The sequence below is a fragment of the Oncorhynchus masou genome, chromosome 2 (genome assembly GCF_036934945.1).
Source record: "Oncorhynchus masou masou isolate Uvic2021 chromosome 2, UVic_Omas_1.1, whole genome shotgun sequence".
In the NCBI taxonomy this organism is placed as follows: Eukaryota; Metazoa; Chordata; class Actinopteri; order Salmoniformes; family Salmonidae; genus Oncorhynchus; species Oncorhynchus masou.
Genome location: NC_088213.1, coordinates 27,014,673 through 27,034,418, shown reverse-complemented (window position 1 = coordinate 27,034,418; position 19,746 = coordinate 27,014,673). Strand labels below are relative to the sequence as shown.

At 44.9% G+C, this 19,746-nt stretch overlaps 1 protein-coding gene across 1 annotated transcript; it reads left to right on the top strand.

Annotated features, from left to right (window-relative positions):
- Positions 1 to 385: 385 nt before the first annotated feature.
- Positions 386 to 18,752, top strand: LOC135557827 (vitamin D 25-hydroxylase-like). Its single transcript, XM_064991471.1, has 5 exons — positions 386 to 708; positions 2,326 to 2,467; positions 2,676 to 3,308; positions 16,952 to 17,281; positions 18,535 to 18,752. The coding sequence occupies exons 1-5, from the start codon at positions 469 to 471 to the stop codon at positions 18,714 to 18,716; spliced, it is 1,527 nt and encodes a 508-aa protein (XP_064847543.1). The 5' UTR covers positions 386 to 468; the 3' UTR covers positions 18,717 to 18,752.
- Positions 18,753 to 19,746: the final 994 nt, after the last annotated feature.

Genomic DNA, 19,746 nt, shown 5'->3' with positions numbered 1-19,746 from the left:
TTTACTATGATATGTCTAGTCTATGAGACCAAGCTGGATCCGCGATGACGAAATAAAGCTTTTAAATTACCAACTTGATCTGTGTGGTGCCAGCTGGCCGGCAAGTTATGCTGCATGTCAACAAATGGTCAGAAATCATCATTGGGAAATCAAATCCTCAGAAATAGCAGAATCACGATTTGTTGATTGCTAGAATTGATCGAAGGCTGATCAAAGTTCATCGATAGTCATTACAGCTAAACTTCCAGCCAATCTTTGCCATGTAGAGGGAGAAGCATCCTATTGGGTAGAGGCAGGGAATAGAAACATGTGCAAGATGATATAGCCTACATAACTATTTTCCTTGTAGAGGGAGAAGCATCCTATTGGGTAGAGGCAGGGAATATAAACATGTGCAAGATGATATAGCCTACATAACTCTTTCACAGAGGAGAGCTTAGTCCAGAAAGCAAAGTTAGAGATAGAAAAATGGTATTAATTCAGTTATCATCTCTAGTCTCAGAATTGTCGCACGGACAGGCTTTCTTATGTCTGTGTAGTTTATTTATTTCCCTTATTGTTCTTTTGCTGATCCGACAGCTTGTGAAGCAGAGGAGACCCCGAGGATTCCCTCCTGGACCGTCACCTATCCCTGTCATAGGGAACATTATGTCTCTAGCAACAGAACCGCACGTCTTTATGAAGAAACAGAGTGAAATCCATGGGCAGGTACGGTACTTAAATTATTGTGTCAAAGTGGCTTGACTAAACCTAGGCATATTTTTGTGTTGGCTACTTGTGTGCACCCCCATGTAGGCTAGTCTTCTTTTGCTCAAACCGGTTTAACTCTTGCGGTTTAGCATGTTGAGTGTTCATTTATTAATTTTGCATTACAATAGATGTATTTTATATCGCGCTTTTCATTCCAGAACAGGATCTCAGTCGCTTTAATTTCACTGGTGAAAAAACTGTGCGAAATAAAATTTGTAATGGGGTGACAGGTAGCCTAGTGGCTAGAGCATTGGGCCAGTGACCGAAAGGTTGCTGGATCGAATCCCGAGTTGACAAGGTAAAAATCTGTCGTTCTGTCCCTGAACAAGGCAGTTAACCCACTGTTCCCCGGTAGGCAGTCATAGTAAATAAGAATTTGATCTTAACTGGCTTGCCATGTTAAATAAAGGTAAAAAATAATAATCCGGGAACACACACATACCATAATTCCTAAATGTGTCAAAGGTTAGTTAGGGTGGACGCTCAATTCTTGACCCTATGTCAACCTATGCGTCAGCCTATAAAAAGCTCCGAAAACTGAACAAAAGAGGCTCACTATTCGCAAATTTATTATGGCAGGCTCCAGCTGCGCTAGCAGGGTTTCTAAAAAAATGGCGAATATCCACTTAGTCAGCATGCCTCGGCAAATAGAGCGAGAGCTACTTTCCTATCTTTGGACTAGCCAAATAAACTCAGCAAAAAAAAAAACGTCCTCAGTGAAGAGCACTTTTTGCCAGTCCTGTCTGGTCCAGTGACAGTTGGTTTGTGCCCATAGGCGACGTTGTTGCCGGCAATGTCTGGTGAGGACCTGCCTTACAACAGGCCTACAAGCCCTCAGTCCAGCCTCTCTCAGCCTATTTCGAACAGTCTGAGCACTGATGGAGGGATTGTGCTTCCTGGTGTAACTCGGGTAGTTGTTGATGCCATCCTGTACCTGTCCCGCAGGTGTGATGTTAGGATGTACTGATCCTGTGCAGGTGTTGTTACACTTGGTCTGCCACTGCGAGGATGATCAGCTGTCTGTCCTGTCTCCCTGTAGCGCTGTCTTAGGCATCTCACAGTATGGACAATGCAATTTATTGCCCTGGCCACATCTGCAGTCCTCATGCCTCCTTGCAGCATGCCTAAGGCACGTTCACGCAGATGAGAAGGGACACTGGGCATCTTTCTTTTGGTGTTTTTCAGAGTCAGCAGAAAGGCCTCTTAGTGTCCTAAGTTTTCATAACTGATCTTAATTGCCTACCGTCTGTAAACTGTTAATGTCTTAACAACTGTTCCACAGGTGCATGTTCATGAATTGTTTGTGGTTAATTGAACAAGAATGGGAAACAGTGTTTAAAATCTTTACAAAGAAGATCTGTGAAGTTATTTTGGATTTTTACTAATTATCTTTGAAAGACAGGGTCCTGAAAAAGGAATGTTTCTTTTTTTGCTGATTTTAGATAATTTGCAGTTTAGATGTTATGCCATACTGGACTATAGTCTACTTTTTTTTAAGATCCAAAATTAAACATATTTAGGGAAATATATGGCATATAATTTTGGATGTCTATTTATTCAAGTATTTTATCTCAGATTTTCAGTCTTGATTTGGGAGGCTACTCAGCAGTGGTTCTGAATGGATATGATGCCATCAGAGAATGCCTGTACCACCAGGGTGATGTCTTTTCTGACCGGCCATCGCTGCCTTTATTTATGAAAATGACAAAAATGGGAGGTAAGAAAGTCAGTTATAATGTATTCTGAATATGGACATTATGACATTGTTATATTGTTATTAGTTATTATATGCAAATACAAGTTTGGTGTTATCGAACTCTAGGCTATTTGATGGTATTGAGATGAAAATAGGTCCACCTATCCTGAGAATAATATTTAGTATCTTCACACATGCTCAGAACTAATCTCAATATCTTCCTTCTCAGGACTTCTGAATGCTAAATTTGGCAACGGATGGATTGAACATCGTCAACTGGCCAGCAACTCCTTTCGTTACTTTGGAAGTTTTCAAATGCCCCTCGACCAGAAGATCTTGGAAGAGTGCATGTTTTTCGTGGATGCCATCGACGAACACAAAGGGAAACCCTTTAACCCAAAGCACCTGGTGACCAATGCTGTGTCCAACATCACCAACCTCATCATCTTCGGCGAGCGTTTCACGTACGACAACTGTGACTTCCAGCACATGATCGAGATCTTCAGTGAGAATGTGGAGCTGGCCGTCAGTGGCTGGGCCTTCCTTTATAACGCCTTCCCATGGATCGAGTACCTCCCCTTCGGAAAGCACCAGAAGCTGTTCCGCAACGCAGCCAAGGTCTATAACTTCCTGGAGCAGATCATCAGGCGCTTCTCAAAGGGCAGAGTGTGCAACTTCCCGCGCCACTACATCGATGACTATCTGAACAAGTTGGACAAGAGTGCTGGCGACTTGGGCACCCCGTATTCCAAGGAGAACCTAATCTACTCTGTGGGCGAGCTCATCATCGCGGGCACGGAGACCACCACCAACACCCTACGCTGGGCTATGCTCTACATGGCCCTCTACCCCAACATTCAAGGTCAGTGTGCTGCCTTATAGGGCGGCAGGGTAGCCTAGTGGTTAGAGTGTTGGACTAGTAATCGGAAGGTTGTGAGTTCAAACCCCCGAGCTGACAAGGTACAAGTCTGTCATTCTGCCCCTGAACAGGCAGTTAACCCACTGTTCCCAGGCCGTCATTGAAAATAAGAAAAAATAGAATAAAAAATAAATAAAATAAAAAGAGCACAGTAGGCCTCAGCATCAAGTCTTCTGCCTTATCCACACTTGGGCCTCATAGCACCCTGCCTTGTACTTACTCAGGCCTCATAGCACCCTGCTCTGTCCTAATTCAGGCCTCATAGCACCCTGCCTTGTCCTTACCCAGGCCGCATAGCACCCTTCCTTGTCCTCATTCAGGCCTCATAGCACCCTGCCTTGTCCTTACTCAGGCCTTATAGCACCCTTACTTAGGTCTCATCATGTTAAGTGCTGCATGAGACCTCCACAACGCCCTCTATCTCTTCCTGTCCTGTTCTATTCATCTATTTTCAGATGAGGCCTATTAAGCTCAGTTTCAACGGTTCTGGTCTTTCTTTCTCCTCTTCTCCTCTGGTGTCCAGTAAAGGGACTTGCCTTGTCTTTATTTAACCTTTCACCAAGCCATAATATACAGCAACTTTTATTTGCATACGTTAGATAACTAAGGTATAGATTCAACTGTACAAAGGTATACACTCCCTCCCCTCGAACAGTGAAGCTACAATTGTAAATGTGTCTCTATACTTAACGGTTTTCTTCCGCTGAAGGAGAGGAGGACCAAAACGCAGCGTGGTTCGTGTTAAACATCTTTAATAAAGACGATAACTGAGAACACTACAAAAATACAAAACAATAAATGTGAAAACCAAAACAGTCCTGTGTGGTGAAACAGACACGGAAACAATCACCCACAAACAAACAGTGAAACCCAGGCTACCTAAGTATGATTCTCAATCAGAGACAACTAACGACACCTGCCTCTGATTGAGAACCATACTAGGCCGAACACAGAAAAACAACCTAGACACACAAAACATAGAATGCCCACCCAACGCACATCCTGACCAACTAAAACAAACAATTAACACAATAACTAGGGTCAGAATGTGACAACAATTTTAGATTTGAGATCAAATATTTAATATTAGGTGACAGTACAGAATGTCACCTTTTATTTGAGGGTATTGTTATTTATTTAAATATATATATATATATTATCTGTTTTACCGTTTAGAAATGAAAGCATGTAGCTAATGTAGTTAATCCCCCCCATTTGAAGACATCATAAGTATTTGGACAAGTTCACTTATAGTGTTTTAATGTAGTAAATTATTTAGTATTTGGTCCCATATTCCTTGCACACAATGACTACCATCAAGCTGTGACTTTAAAAAATTGTTGGATGCATTTACAACTTGTTTTGGTTGTGTTTCGGATTATGCTTGGCCCAATAGGAAGTGAATGGTGGACAATGTATTGTGTAATTTCGTAGAGACTTTTATTGTAAGCAAGAATAAAATGTGTTTTTGAACGCAGCTACATTAATGTGGATGCTACCATGATTAGGGATATCATGAATTAGAAATAAAATTACTCCAGTCATCATCCATCATTCATAACCCAAAATCAACCAAACCAAACTCCAAATGCATCCAATGAGTGTGTAGTCACAAGCTTGATGTATCAAATAAAATACAATTTTATTTGTCACATACACATGGTTAGCAGATGTTAATGCGAGTGTAGCAAAATGCTTGTGCTTCTAGTTCCGACAATGCAGTAATAACCAACAAGTAATCTAACTAACAATTCCAAAACTACTGTCTTATACACACAAGTGTAAGGGGATAAAGAATATGTACATAAAGATATATGAATGAGTGATGGTACAGAGCAGCATAGGCAACATACAGTAGATGGTATCGAGTACAGTATATACATATGAGATGAGTATGTAAACAAAGTGGCATAGTTAAAGTGGCTAGTGATACATGTATTACATAAAGATGCAGTAGATGGTATAGAGTACAGTATATACGTATACATATGAGATGAATAATGTAGGGTATGTAAACATTATATTAGGTAGCATTGTTTAAAGTGGCTAGTGATATATTTTACATCATTTCCCATCAATTCCCATTATTAAAGTGGCTGGAGTTGAGTCAGTGTGTTGGCAGCAGCCACTCAATGTTAGTGGTTGCTGTTTAACAGTCTGATGGCCTTGAGATAGAAGTTGTTTTTCAGTCTCTCGGTCCCAGCTTTGATGCACCTGTACTGACCTCGCCTTCTGGATGATAGCGGGGTGAACAGGCAGTGGCTCGGGTGGTTGTTGTCCTTGATGATCTTTATGGCCTTCCTGTAACATCGGGTGGTGTAGGTGTCCTGGAGGGCAGGTAGTTTGCCCCCGGTGATGCTTTGTGCAGACCTCACTACCCCTGGAGAGCCTTACGGTTGTGGGCGGAGCAGTTGCCGTACCAGGCGGTGATATGGCAGTGTAGCCTAGTGGTTAGAGCATTGGACTAGTAACCGAAAGGTTGCAAGTTCAAATCCCCGAGCTGACAAGGTACAAAATCTGTCGTTCTGCCCCTGAACAGGCAGTTAACCCACTGTTCCAAGGCCGTCATTGAAAATAAGAATTTGTTCTTAACTGACTTGCCTCGTAAAACAAAAATACAGCCCGCCAGGATGCTCTCGATTGTGCATCTGCTTTTGGTGACAAGCCGAATTTCTTCAGCCTCCTGAGGTTGAAGAGGCGCTGCTGCGCCTTCTTCACGATGCTGTCTGTGTGGGTGGACCAATTCAGTTTGTCTGTGATGTGTACGCCGAGGAACTTAAAACTTACTACCCTCTCCACTACTGTTCCATCGATGTGTATAGGGGGGTGTTCCCTCTGCTGTTTCCTGAAGTCCACAATCATCTCCTTAGTTTTGTTGACGTTGAGTGTGAGGTTATTTTCCTGACACCACACTCCGAGGGCCCTCACCTCCTCCCTGTAGGCCGTCTCGTCGTTGTTGGTAATCAAGCCTACCACTGTTGTGTCGTCCGCAAACTTGATGATTGAGTTGGAGGCGTGTGTGGCCACACAGTCGTGGGTGAACAGGGAGTACAGGAGAGGGCTCAGAACGCACCGTTGTGGGGCCCCAGTGTTGACGGGCCACCCTTCACCACCTGGGGGTGGCCCGTCAGGAAGTCCAGTACCCAGTTGCACAGGGCGGGGTCGAGACCCAGGGTCTCGAGCTTTATGACGAGCTTGGAGGGTACTATGGTGTTAAATGCCGAGCTGTAGTCGATGAACAGCATTCTCACATAGGTATTCCTCTCGTCCAGATGGGTTAGGGCAGTGTGCAGTGTGGTTGAGATTGCATCGTCTGTGGACCTATTTGGGCGGTAAGCAAATTAGAGTGGGTCTAGGGTGTCAGGTAGGGTGGAGGTGATATGGTCCTTGACTAGTCTATCAAAGCACTTCATGATGACGGAAGTGAGTGCTACGGGGCGGTAGTCGTTTAGCTCAGTTACCTTAGCTTTCTTGGGAACAGGAACAATGGTGGCCCTCTTGAAGCATGTGGGAACAGCAGACTGAGATAGGGATTGATTGAATATGTCCGTAAACACACCAGCCAGCTGGTCTGCGCATGCTCTGAGGGCACGGCTGGGGATGCCGCCTGGGCCTGCAGCCTTGCGAGGGTTAACACGTTTAAATGTTTTACTCACCTCGGCTGCAGTGAAGGAGAGTCTGCATATTTTCGTTTTGCAGGCCGTGTCAGTGGCACTGTATTGTCCTCAAAGCGGGCAAAAAAGTTATTTAGTCTGCCTGGGAGCAAGACATCCTGGTCCGTGACTGGGCTGGTTTTCTTTTTGTAATCCGTGATTGACTGTAGACCCTGCCACATACTTGTGTCTGAGCCGTTGAATTGAGATTCTACTTTGTCTCTATACTGACGCTTAGCTTGTTTGATTGCCTTGCAGAGGGAACAGCTGCACTGTTTGTATTCGGTCATGTTTCCAGTCACCTTGCCCTGATTAAAAGCAGTGGTTCGTGCTTTCAGTTTCACGCGAATGCTGCCATCAATCCACAGTTTCTGGTTTGGGAATGTTTTAATCGTTGCTATGGGAACGACATCTTCAATGCACGTTCTAATGAACTCGCACACCGAATCAGCGTATTCGTAAATGTTGTTGTCTGACGCAATACGAAACATATCCCAGTCCACGTGATGGAAGCAGTCTTAGAGTATGGAATCAGATTGGTCGGACCAGCGTTGGACAGACCTCAGCGTGGGAGCTTCTTGTTTTAGTTTCTGTCTGTAGGCAGGGATCAACAAAATGGAGTCGTGGTCAGCTTTTCCAAAAGGAGGGCGGGGCAGGGCCTTATATGCGTCGCGGAAGTTAGAATAGCAATGATCCAAGGTTTTGCCAGCCCTGGTTGCGCAATCGATATGCTGATACAATTTAGGCAGTCTTGTTTTCAGATTAGCCTTGTTAAAATCCCCAGCTACAATGAATGCAGCCTCAGGATGTATTGATTCCAGTTTGCAAAGAGTCAAATAAAGTTTGTTCAGAGCCATCGATGTGTCTGCTTGGGGGGGAATATATACGGCTGTGATTATAATCGAAGAGAATTCTCTTGGTAGATGATGCGGTCGACATTTGATTGTGAGGAATTCTAAATCAGGTGAACAGAAGGATTTGAGTTCCTGTATGTTTTTGTGATCACACCACGTCTCGTTAGCCATAAGGCATACACCCCCACCCCTCTTCTTACCAGAAAGATGTTTGTTTCTGTCAGCGCGATGCGTGGAGAAACCAGCTGGCTGCACCGACTCCGATAACGTCTGGTCAGTGAGCCATGTTTCCGTGACGCAAAGAACGCTACAGTCTCTGATGTCCCTCTGGAATGCTACCCTTGCTCGGATTTCATCAACCTTGTTGTCAAGAAAGTCATTTAATCCTTCCTGTAGTCCACAATCATCTCATTTGTCTTGATCAAATTGGAGTGGGTTTCTGGGTTAATGGTGTTGATGTGAGCCATGACCAGCCTTTCAAAGCACTTCATGGCTACAGACGTGGGTGCTACAGGTCAGTAGTCATTTAGGCAGGTTACCTTAGTGTTCTTGGGTACAGGCACTATGGTGGTCTGTATTTTGCACTAACTGAACATTATTTAGTGCTTTATCCAGATGGCCAGAGAGTGGAGCATTGCAGTCGTCTAATCTAAAAGTTACAAAAGCATGGATTAGTTTACTGCATCATTTTTGTACAAAGTTACAGATATTTGCAATGTTACGAAAATGGAATAAAGCTACCCTTGAATTATTCTTAATATGTTCATCAAAAGAGAGTCCAGAGCAATTCAGATGTCCGCCGCATTTTTGAGACAACTGTACAACCATCAACATTCATTTTTAGGTCAAACAGCAGATCTCTTTGTTTCTTGGGACCTAGAACTTGCATCTCTGTTTTGTCCGAGTTTAAAAGTTAAACATTTGCTGCCATCCACTTCCTTATGCCAGAAACACAAGCTTCCAGGTTAGGCAATTTTGGGGCTTCACCATGTTTAATCGAAATGTTCAGCTGTGGGTCATCCGCATAGCAGTGAAAGTTGACATTGTGTTTCCGAATGACATCACCAAGAGGTAGAATGTATAGTGAAAATAAAAATGGTCCTAAAATGGAATCTTGAGGAACACCAAAACTTTTTTTTTGATTTGTGAGAGGACAAATCATCCAAAGAGAGTAAATTATATATTTTCCGACAGATAAGATCTAAACCAGGCAAGAACTTGTCCGTGTAGACCAGAGGGTTTCCAATCTCTTAAAAAGAATGGGGTGATAGTGTCACAAGCGGCACTAAGGTCTAGGAGCACGATGACAGATGCAGAGCCTTGGTCTGATGCCATTAAAAGGTCATTTACCACCTTCAAGAGTGCCGTTTCAGTGCTATGATGGGGTCTAAAACCAGACTTGAGCATTTCCTATGCAGTCGTGGACAAAAGTTTTGAGAATGACACAAATATACATTTTCACAACATCTGCTGCCTCAGTTTGTATGATGGCAATTTGCATATACTCCAGAATGTTATGAAGAGTGATCAGATGAATTACAATTCATTGAAAAGTCCCTTTTGCCATGCAAATGAACTGAATCCCCAAAAAACATTTCCACTGCATTTCAGCCCTGCCACAAAAGGACCAGCTGACATGTCAGTGATTCTCTCATTAATAATACAGGTGTGAGTGTTGACGAGGACAAGGCTGGAGATCACTCTGTCATGCTGGTTGAGTTCCAATAACAGACAGGAAGCTTAAAAAAAGGGTGTTTTTCTCTCCAGGAAAAACATCAGGGACAGACTGATATTCTGCAAAAGGTATAGGGATTTGACTGCTGAGGACTGGGATAAAGTAATTTTCTCTGATGAATCCCCTTTCCGTTTGTTTGGGGCATCCGGGAAAAAAGCTTGCCCTGAGAAGACAAGGTGAGCGCTACCATCAGTCATGTTTCATGCCAACAGTAAAGCATCCTGAGAGCATTCTTGTGTGGCGTTGCCAAGGGAGTAGGCTCACTCACAATTTTGCCTAACAACACAGCCATGAATAAATAATGGTACCAATACATCCTCCGAAAGCAACTTCTCCCAACCATCCAGGAACAGTTTGGTGATGAACAATGACTTTTCCAGCATGATGGAGCACCTTACCATAAGGCAAAAGTGATAACTAAGTGACTCGGGGAACAAAACACCGATATTTTGGGTCCATGGCCAGGAAACTCTCCAGACCTTAATCCCATTAAGAACTTGTGGTCAATCCTCAAGAGGCAGGTGGACAAACAAAACCCCACAAATTCTGACAAACTCCAAGCATTGATTATGCAAGAATGGGTTGCCATCAGTCAGGATGTGGCCCAGAAGTTAATTGACAGTATGCCAGGGCGGATTGCAGAGGTCTTGAAAAAGAAGGGTCAACATTGACTCTTTCCATCAACTTCATGTAATTGTCAATAAAAGCCTTTGACACTTATGAAATGCTTGTAATTATACTTCAGTATCCCATAGTAACATCTGACAAAAATATCAATGACACTGAAGCAGCAAACTAATATTTGTGTCATTCTCAAAACTTTTGGCCACGACTATACATTATTTTTTCTTCAGGATGGCAGCGAGTTGCTGCACAACAGCTTTTTGTAAACATGTCGAGAGGAATGGGAGATTTGATATAGGTCGATAGTTTTTACATTTTCCGTGTCAAGGTTTGGCTTTTTCAGGAAAGGCTTTTTTTAGCTAGTTTGTTACACATTCGGAGGATAGGGAGCTGTTTATTATGATCAACATAGCAGGGCCAAGCACAGGAAGTAGCTCTTTCAGTAGTGTAGTCGGAATAGGGTCCATTAGGCACCTATTCAGCGTAGAACTTTCTTGTATACTGGAGCCTCAGAATGGAATGAGTTGCCTCTGCCCATACAAACGACGTCCTCTCTGGGAAGCTTTAAAAATAAGTTTGATGTCCTCTGTGTCCATATGACACTGTAACTGCAATGATGAGATGGATGTTCTTTTTATGTTTTATTATCACAATGCCATACTCGGTCCAACGTGCCTAGCTATCTTGTCTCACCCTGGTCGAAGTATATTGTGTTTGTCTTCATTTATTTGGTCAGGCCAGGGTGTGACATGGGTTTATTGTGGTGTGTTTTATCTTGGGGTTTTGTTAGGTATTGGGTTTGTGGCTTAGTGGGGGTATCTAGCATAGTCTAGGGCTGTCTGGAGTGGTTCTCAATCAGAGGCAGGTGTTTATTGTTGTCTCTGATTGGGAACCATATTTAGGCAGCCATATTCTTTGAGTGTTTCGTGGGTGATTGTCCTTATTCTGTGTTAGTTTACACAAGTATAGGCTGTTTCGGTTTTCATTACGTTCATTACGTTCATTATGTTCATTACGTTTTGTAGTGTTTGTAGTGTTTGTAGTGTTTGTGTTTAGTCATTAAACATGAATCGTAATCTACACGCTATATTTTGGTCCGACTCTCCTTCCCATACAGAAAACCGTAACAGAATCACCCACCACAACAGGACCAAGCGGCATGTCAACAGGCAGGAGAAGCAACAGAGGCAGCAGCAGCAGCAACAGCAGCAGTGGGAAAGGCTGCATTATTTGGAGAAATTGACTTGGGAGGAGATCCTTGACGGAGAAGGACCCTGGGAACAGCCTGGAGAATATCGCCGCCCCAAGGAAGAACTGGAGGCGGAGAAAGCGGAGAGAAGCTGGTATGAGGAGGCAGCACGGCAACGCGGATGGAAGCCCGAGAGTCGGAGACCTACGCCAACTTCCTGTGGTTACCGGGGGGCTGGAGAGACCGGGCAGGCACCGTGTTATGCTGAGGTGCGCACGGTGTCCCCAGTGCGGGTGCATAGCCCGGTGCGGTATATTCCAGCTCCGCGTATCGGCCGGGCTAGATTGAGCGTCGAGCCAAATGCCATGAAGCCGGCTCTACGCATCTGGTCCCCAGTGCGTCACCTTGGGCCGGCTTACATGGCACCAGCATTGCGCACGGTGTCCCCGGTTCACCTGCATAGCCCAGTGCGGGCTATTCCACCTCACCGCACTGGTGTGCCTGCACGGTCCGGTCTACCCAGTACCACCTCCACGCACCAGCCCTCCGGTGGCAGCTCCCCGCACCAGGCTTCCTGTGCGTGTCCTCGGCCCAGTACCACCAGTGCCAGCACCACGCATCAGGCCTACAGTGTGCCTCGCCTCTCCAGCGCTGCCCGAGCCTTCCTCCTCTCCTGCGCTGCCGGAGTCTCCCGCCTGTTCAGCGCAGCCAGAGCTGCCAGCCTGCACGGAGCAGCCAGAGCTGCCAGCCTGCATGGAGCAGCCAGAGCTGCCAGTCTGCATGGAGCAGCCAGAGCTGCCAGTCTGCATGGAGCAGCCAGAGCTGCCAGTCTGCATGGAGCAGCCAGAGCTGCCATTCTGCATGGAGCAGCCAGAGCTGCCATTCTGCATGGAGCAGCCAGAGCTGCCAGTCTGCATGGCGCAGCCAGAGCTGCCAGCCTGCATGGAGCAGCCAGAGCTGCCAGCCTGCACGGAGCAGCCAGAGCTGCCAGTCTGCATGGAGCAGCCAGAGCTGCCAGTCTGCATGGAGCAGCCAGAGCTGTCAGTCTGCATGGAGCAGCTAGAGCTGTCAGTCTGCATGGAGCTGCCAGAGCTGCCAGTCTTCAAGTAGCCGCCAGAGCTGCCAGTCTGCAAGAAGCCACCAGAGCTGCCAGTCTGCATGGAGCAGCCAGAGCCGTCAGTCAGTATGGAGCAGCCAGAGCAGCCAGAGCCGCCAGTCAGCATGGAGCAGCCAGATCCGTCAGTCTGCCAGGATCCGCCAGTCGGCCAGACTCTTCCAGATCCGCCAGTCGGCCAGACTCTTCCAGATCCGCCAGTCGGCCAGACTCCAGACAGTCTTCCAGATCCGCCAGTCGGCCAGACTCTTCCAGATCCAGACTCTTCCAGTTGGCCAGACTCTTCCAGATCCGCCAGTCGGCCAGACTCTTCCAGACCCGCCAGTCGGCCAGACTCTTCCAGATCCGCCAGTCGGCCAGACTCTTCCAAGTCCGCCAGTCGGCCAGACTCTTCCACGTCCGCCAGTCGGCCAGACTCTTCCACGTCCGCCAGTCGGCCAGACTCTTCCAGATCCGCCAGGATCTGCCAGAACCGCCAGCCAGCCAGGATCTGCCAGATCCAGCCACCTGCCAGAGCTTCCTCTCAGTGCTGCCAGCTTCCAGCCAGCCAGGATCTGCCAGATCCAACCACCTGCCTGAGCTTCCTCTCAGTGCTGAGCTTCCTCTCAGTGCTGAGCTTCCTCTCAGTCCCGAGCTACCCCTCAGTCCCGAGCTACCCCTCAGTCTCGAGCTGCCCCTCAGTCCCGAGCTGCCCCTCAGTCCCGAGCTGCCCCTCAGTCCAGTGGGGTTCTGGGTGAGGACTACTAGGCCATGGTCGGCGGCGAGGGTGGACTATCCAAGGACGCGAGGAGGAGGGACTAAGACTTTGATACAGTGGGGTCCACGTCCCCGCGCCGGAGCCGCCACCATGGACAGACGCGTGTGCGTCCGGGAGTCCGCACCTTGGGGGGGGGGGGGGGGGGTTCTGTCACGCCCTGGTCGAAGTATATTGTGTTTGTCTTCATTTATTTGGTCAGGCCAGGGTGTGACATGGGTTTATTGTGGTGTGTTTTGTCTTGGGGTTTTGTTAGGTATTGGGTTTGTGGCTTAGTGGGGGTATCTAGCATCGTCTATGGCTGTCTGGAGTGGTTCTCAATCAGAGGCAGGTGTTTATCATTGTCTCTGATTGGTAACCATATTTAGGCAGCCATATTCTTTGAGTGTTTCGTGGGTGATTGTCCTTATGTCCTTAGTGTCCTTGTTCTGTGTTAGTTTACACAAGTATAGGCTGTTTCGGTTTTCGTTACGTTCATTAAGTTTATTGTTTTGTAGTGTTTGTGTTTAGTGTGTTTTGTCATTAAACATGAATCGTAATCTACACGCCGCATTTTGGTCCGACTCTCCTTCCCATACAGAAAACCGTAACATTGACCCTCCTTTGGCAGCAATAAACTCAACCAAACGTTTTCTGTAGTTGCGGATCAGACCTGCACAATGGTCAGGAGGAATTTTGGATTATTCCTTTTTACAAAACTGTTTCAGTTCAGCAATATTCTTGGGATGTCTGGTGTGAACTCTCTTGAGGTCATGCCACAGCATCTCGGGTTGAGGTCAGGACTCTGACTGGGTCACTTCAGAAGGCATATTTTCTTCTGTTGATGCCATTCTGTTGTTGATTTACTTCTGTGTTTTGGGTCGTTGCCCTGTTGCATCACCCAACTTCTGTTGAGCGTCAATTGGCAGACAGATAGCCTTACATTCTCCTGCAAAATGTCTTGATGAACCCCCTCCACAATACTTTAGAGTTGAGATATGAGGTTTTGATGTTGGTGTGCTGTGCATTTTGTCTCCACACATAGTGTTGTGTGTTCCTTCCAAACAACTCAACTGTAGCTTCATCTGTCCGCACAATATCCAGGTGCACTTTTGCAAACTTCAGACTTGCAGCAATGTTTTTTTTGGACAGCAGTGGCTTCTTCCATGGTGTCCTCCCATGAACACCATTCTTGTTTAGTGTTTTACGTATCGTAAACTTGTCAACAGAGATGTTAGCATGTACCAGAGATTTCTGTCTTTAGCTGACACTCTAGGATTCTTCTTACCCTCATTGAGCATTCTGCGCTGTGCTCTTGCAGTCATCTTTGCAGGATGGCCACTCCTAGGTAGAGTAGCAACTGTGCTGAACTTTCTCAATTTATAGACAATTTGTCTTACTGTGGACTGATGAACATCAAGGCTTTTAGAGATACTTTTGTAACCCTTTCCAGCTTTATGCAAGTCAACAATTCTTAATCTTAGGTCTTCTGAGATCTCTTTTGTTCGAGGCATGGTTCACATCAGGCAATGCTAGTTGTGAATAGCAAACTCAAATTCTGTGAGTGTTTTTTATAGGGCAAGGCAGCTCTAACCAACATCTCCAATCTCGTCTCATTGATTGGACTCCAGGTTAGCTGACTCCAATTAGCTTTTGGAGAAGTCATTAGCCTAGGGGTTCACATACTTTTTCCAACTTACACTGTGAATGATTAAATGATGATTCAATATAGACAAGAAAAATACAATAATTTGTGTGTTATTAGTTTAAGCACACTATGTTTGTCTATTGTTGTGACTTAGATGAAGATCAGATCCAATTTGATGACTAATTTATGCAGAAATCCAGGTAATTCCAAAGGGTTCACATACTTTTTCTTGCCACTATATATGTGTGCCAATCAGAGAGTGAATGGGCAAGACAAAATATCTAAGTGCCTTTGAACGGGGTATGGTAGTAGGTGCCAGGCGCACCGGTTTGTGTCAAGAACTGCAACGATGCTGGGGGTTTTCACACTCAACAGTTTCCTGTGTATTGTAGGCATGGTCCACCATCCAAAGGACATCCAGCCAATTTGACACAACTGTGGGAAGGGTTTGTATTTGTATTTTTTAGGGATCCCCTACTCTTCCTGGGGTCCAAACCTATTAAAGCACTTACATGACATATAAAATAAAATATAAAACAGTGCATCATATAACATTATTACACCACTACATATCTACAATACAAAATGTTTAATACCACCATATGACAATGTAACAATGTATTCATATAATTGTCATATAATTGTTAATAATAATATATAATTGTTATATAATAATTGTTATATAACAATAATTGTTATATAACAATATAACATATAACATTGTATGCATATCAGGGTGGCAGGGTAGCCTAGAGGTTAGAGTGATGGACTGGCTACCGAAAGGTTGCGAGTTCAAATCCCCAAGCTGGCAAGGTACAAATCTGTCGTTCTGCCCCTGAACAGGCAGTTTACCCACTGGTCCTAGGCTGTCATTGAAAATAAGAATTTGTTCTTAACTGACTTGCCGAGTTAAATGAAGGTAAAAAAATATATAACATGTGTCTCTCTTCACAGTGCCATAAGGTCTTTTTTCCCTGTGTTTTAAATCTGATTGTACTGCTTGCATCAGTTACCTGATGTGGAATAGAGTTCCATGTTGTCATGGCTCTATGTAGTACGGTTCTGGTCTTGGGGACTCTGAAGAGAGTCCCCACCTCTGGTGGCATGTCTTGTGGGTGTCAGCTTGTTAACACCTCTTACAAAAACAAATAGTCAAGAAGTCAATCTCTCTTCCACTTTGAGCCATGAGAGATTGACATGCACATCATTAATGTTAGCTCTCTGTGTACTTTTAAGGGCCACCCATGCTGCCATGTTCTGAGCCAACTGATATTTTCCTAAATCCCTCTTTGTGGCAGCTGACCACACTACTGAACAGTAGTCTAGGTGTGACAAACCTAGGGCCTGTAGGATCTGCCTTGTTGATAGTATTGTTAAGAAGCCAGAGCAGCGCTTTATTATGGATTGGAGTCAACATGGGCTAGTATCCCTGTGGAATGCTTTCAACAACTTGTAGAGTCCATGCCCCAACAAACTGAGGTTGTTCTGAGGGCAAAAGGGGGTGCAACTCAATATTAAGAAGGTCTTCTTAATGTTTTGTACACTCAGTGTGTCTGTAGATACTAGACAAGAGTTGAGGAAGCCTTTGCACCCCAGTATCTCTACCTGCACATTCATCTTCTGCCGATGTACCATTCCAGTGTTTAATTGCTATATTGTTATTACTTCGCCACGATGACCTATTTATTTCCTTAACTTACCTAATTTGCACTCACTGTATATATACTTTTTGTTTTCTTTTGTTCTACTGTATTATTGACTGTATGTTTTGTTTATTCCATGTGTAACTCTGTGTTGTTGTGTGTCGAATTGCTATGCTTTATCTTAGCCAGGTCGCAGTTGCAAATGAGAACTTGTTCTCAACTAGCCTACCTGGTTAAATAAAGGTGTTCTCAACTAGCCTACCTGGTTAAATAAAGGTGTTCTCAACTAGCCTACCTGGTTAAATAAAGGTGAAATAAAAATACAAATAAATAAAAGATAGAACATTGTGATAAAGGTATTGACAGTTTGCTGCTGGTGTTTCCTCTGTGTAGAGAAGGTGCATACAGAGCTGGACAGTGTGCTGGGAAGTGAGAAGTCCCCCTCGCTGGCGGACAAAAAGAGGATGCCCTATGTGGAAGCAGTGCTACATGAGGTCCTGCGCTTCTGTAACATCGTGCCCCTGGGCATCTTCCGCGCCACCACTCAGGACACACTGGTGAGCGGCTACAACATCCCCAAAGGCACCATGGTCATCACCAACCTGTACTCTGTGCACTTTGATGAGAAGTACTGGTGCGACCCTGGAACCTTCTCACCACATCGCTTCCTGGACAGCAATGGAAACTTTGTCAGACGGGAAGCTTTCCTACCCTTCTCTCTGGGTGAGTCTGGCTTCTTTCCACTTTTAGCCCCCCAAAGAGAGTAGCACAGACTCTCACACACATACTGTACACACCCTCTGACTTGAATTCCTCTCCTCTTGCCTAATCTAAATGGTAATGCTTAAAAACAGGGTTAATAGTCATCATGGGCATGAAATTCCAATATATTAGAGATTCTTCTGTATGTTTGTATACTTTTTAGGCAGTAGTTCTGAAAGTAGCACTCATGACCCAAACGTGGTCCCCGAATATCGCATACTACGTCACATATGTGCAGATATGTGCACCACGTCATTGCTCTCTCTCTCTCTGTACTGTGTCCACTGAGCTGGGCCCGCCCTGCAACCTCATTGGATAATGCTAGTCAGCCCTCTTGCTACCTGTCACTCAAATGTGAGAGGCCAAAGCTCATTGGCTAGAACTCAAATTGCTCGGGTGCTGGCCCACATGGAGGGAAATGTAGAGAAAATAACACAGCACAGCTTCAAACTAGGGATTTCGTGTCTAATTGAGGTAAGACAGTAATTCTGCTCATAGATTATGCATGTATGAACTACACATTGAAAAATACTTTCTTCGTCGCCAAAGTACCGGAGCATGTCTTTAACCGTATAACCCAGCTATGATCTCATTTCATTTTACCTACAATGAGTCAAATGTAATAAAAGATAGAGTCTCTCTGGTATGAAGGCCCAGTAATCTATTTGAGCACTTAATTAATAGACTGGTGAGCAAGCCTGTCCCTGGGGCTATTGCAGACTACAACGCTGCCATTAATAAAGGAAAGTACTGCTAAGACAGAAAAACACCACCATGTCAGTTCAAACAAAACAAATCCTCTCAGTCATACCACCCATACATGTGGTTCGCTCTATTGCTCAAGTTACGCTGTGTATGCAAGTGTAAACCTTTTCCCAGCCATATCATATCATTGGATTAACCTATATGCTAAAACGATAAACACTACACAGCTGATAACAGTGATAGTATAGGACCTTTACTATCACTTAACAGATACATTGAGTACAATAGATATGTTGTATTGGTTGACTGTTCACTGGAAAACAGTAGTCAGTAGTAGCTAGTGTCACTAAAATCGGCAGACGGCTCATTGTAATGGCTGGAATGGATTTCATGTCAGCCATTACGACAAGCAGTCCTCCCTTCACCAGCCTCCTCTGAGTAGAGTAAATGATACAAAGTATGACATGATCTTCACAAAAGTCAATCCATGTTGTGTGGTTTGTCCTCAGGGAAGCGTCACTGTTTGGGCGAGCATCTGGCCAGGATGGAGATGTTCCTGTTCTTCACCACCATGCTGCAGCGCTTCCACCTGCAGTTCCCTCCCGGCACAGTGCCAAGCCTCACCCCCAAACTGGGCATGACACTGCAGCCGCTGCCTTACTCCATCTGCGCCGTCCGCAGGCAGCAGTGACAGATTCTCAGAAGGCACAGCCCGAAGGGGTGAGGGTTGGGGGGGTTTAGTCAGAACTAAACAGGGGTCTAGAGCTTGGACTCCTACCCTGTGTTTTACACAGAACTGCTAGAATTCTAAACATCAGCCGATGGTTGTTTCTGAGCAATTGCATGTTTACACAGCGCCATTTGCAAAGTAACAGGATCACCAGAAATGTTACTGACAAGATCCTGAAATATCAGGTGGAACTTCTCAGTAAGTTTAATCGAGAAGATAAGTGTGAATATTTAAACAATATATGCAAACACATACAATGAATTAACCTTGGATTAGAATTGACTTTTTATCTGTGTCCTTATAATCAAATGTCTCATCTTCCCTGCGGGATTACATCAATGATTGACAGGATGGACCTCTATGATGGTTCACAGCCCTGTCTTCTCTCTCACAGCCTGCCTAGATGAGAAATGGGAACATTACCCACTGGGCACACACTGGTTGAATCATTGTTGTTTCCATGTCACGTTGAATTGATGTTCCCAGTGGGTAGTTTCAGCTGTCTACAGCACAGTGAAAATAAGTGGACTAGCAGCCAGCCTTTCCTAGAAAGCTCTGGACATGGTGTTTAGTCTGGATCAGCGCCATGTCAATCAGTCTGAACTAACAATGAACCCAATCTCTAGGGATTATTCCTTTAAGTAAATTTTACTTTTGTATATTATGGTCATACTTTGTAATAAGAACAATGCCATTTGACCTTTTTTTACAATGTTTATAGTGTGCCTTCACTAAGAGCAATTCAAGTTACATATGTTTTATGCCGCTTGTTCTTTTTCTTCAATGTGCTGACAGTATTTCTCTTAATAGGTTACAGGTCTAGGTTTTCTCTCCAAAATATCTTCCCATCTAAACTACAGTACAGGACTAGTCAGACATGGACTTTTGCAGTGAGCCGGCAAAGAATGTGTCCAGACTGGGTCGTCTAGGGATACACAGACCCAGCCATTAGAAATAATCTTCATGTGGTTGGAGCTGAGCCTGGGGCGGC

Coding starts and splice junctions, on each gene's coding strand:
- LOC135557827 (XM_064991471.1), top strand. CDS start 469: ATGGTATTAATTCAGTTATCATCTCTAGTCTCAGAATTGTCGCACGGA. Junction 709..2,325: donor AGAGTGAAATCCATGGGCAG/GTACGGTACTTA, acceptor ATTTTATCTCAG/ATTTTCAGTCTTGATTTGGG. Junction 3,309..16,951: donor CCTCTACCCCAACATTCAAG/GTCAGTGTGCTG, acceptor TCCTCTGTGTAG/AGAAGGTGCATACAGAGCTG.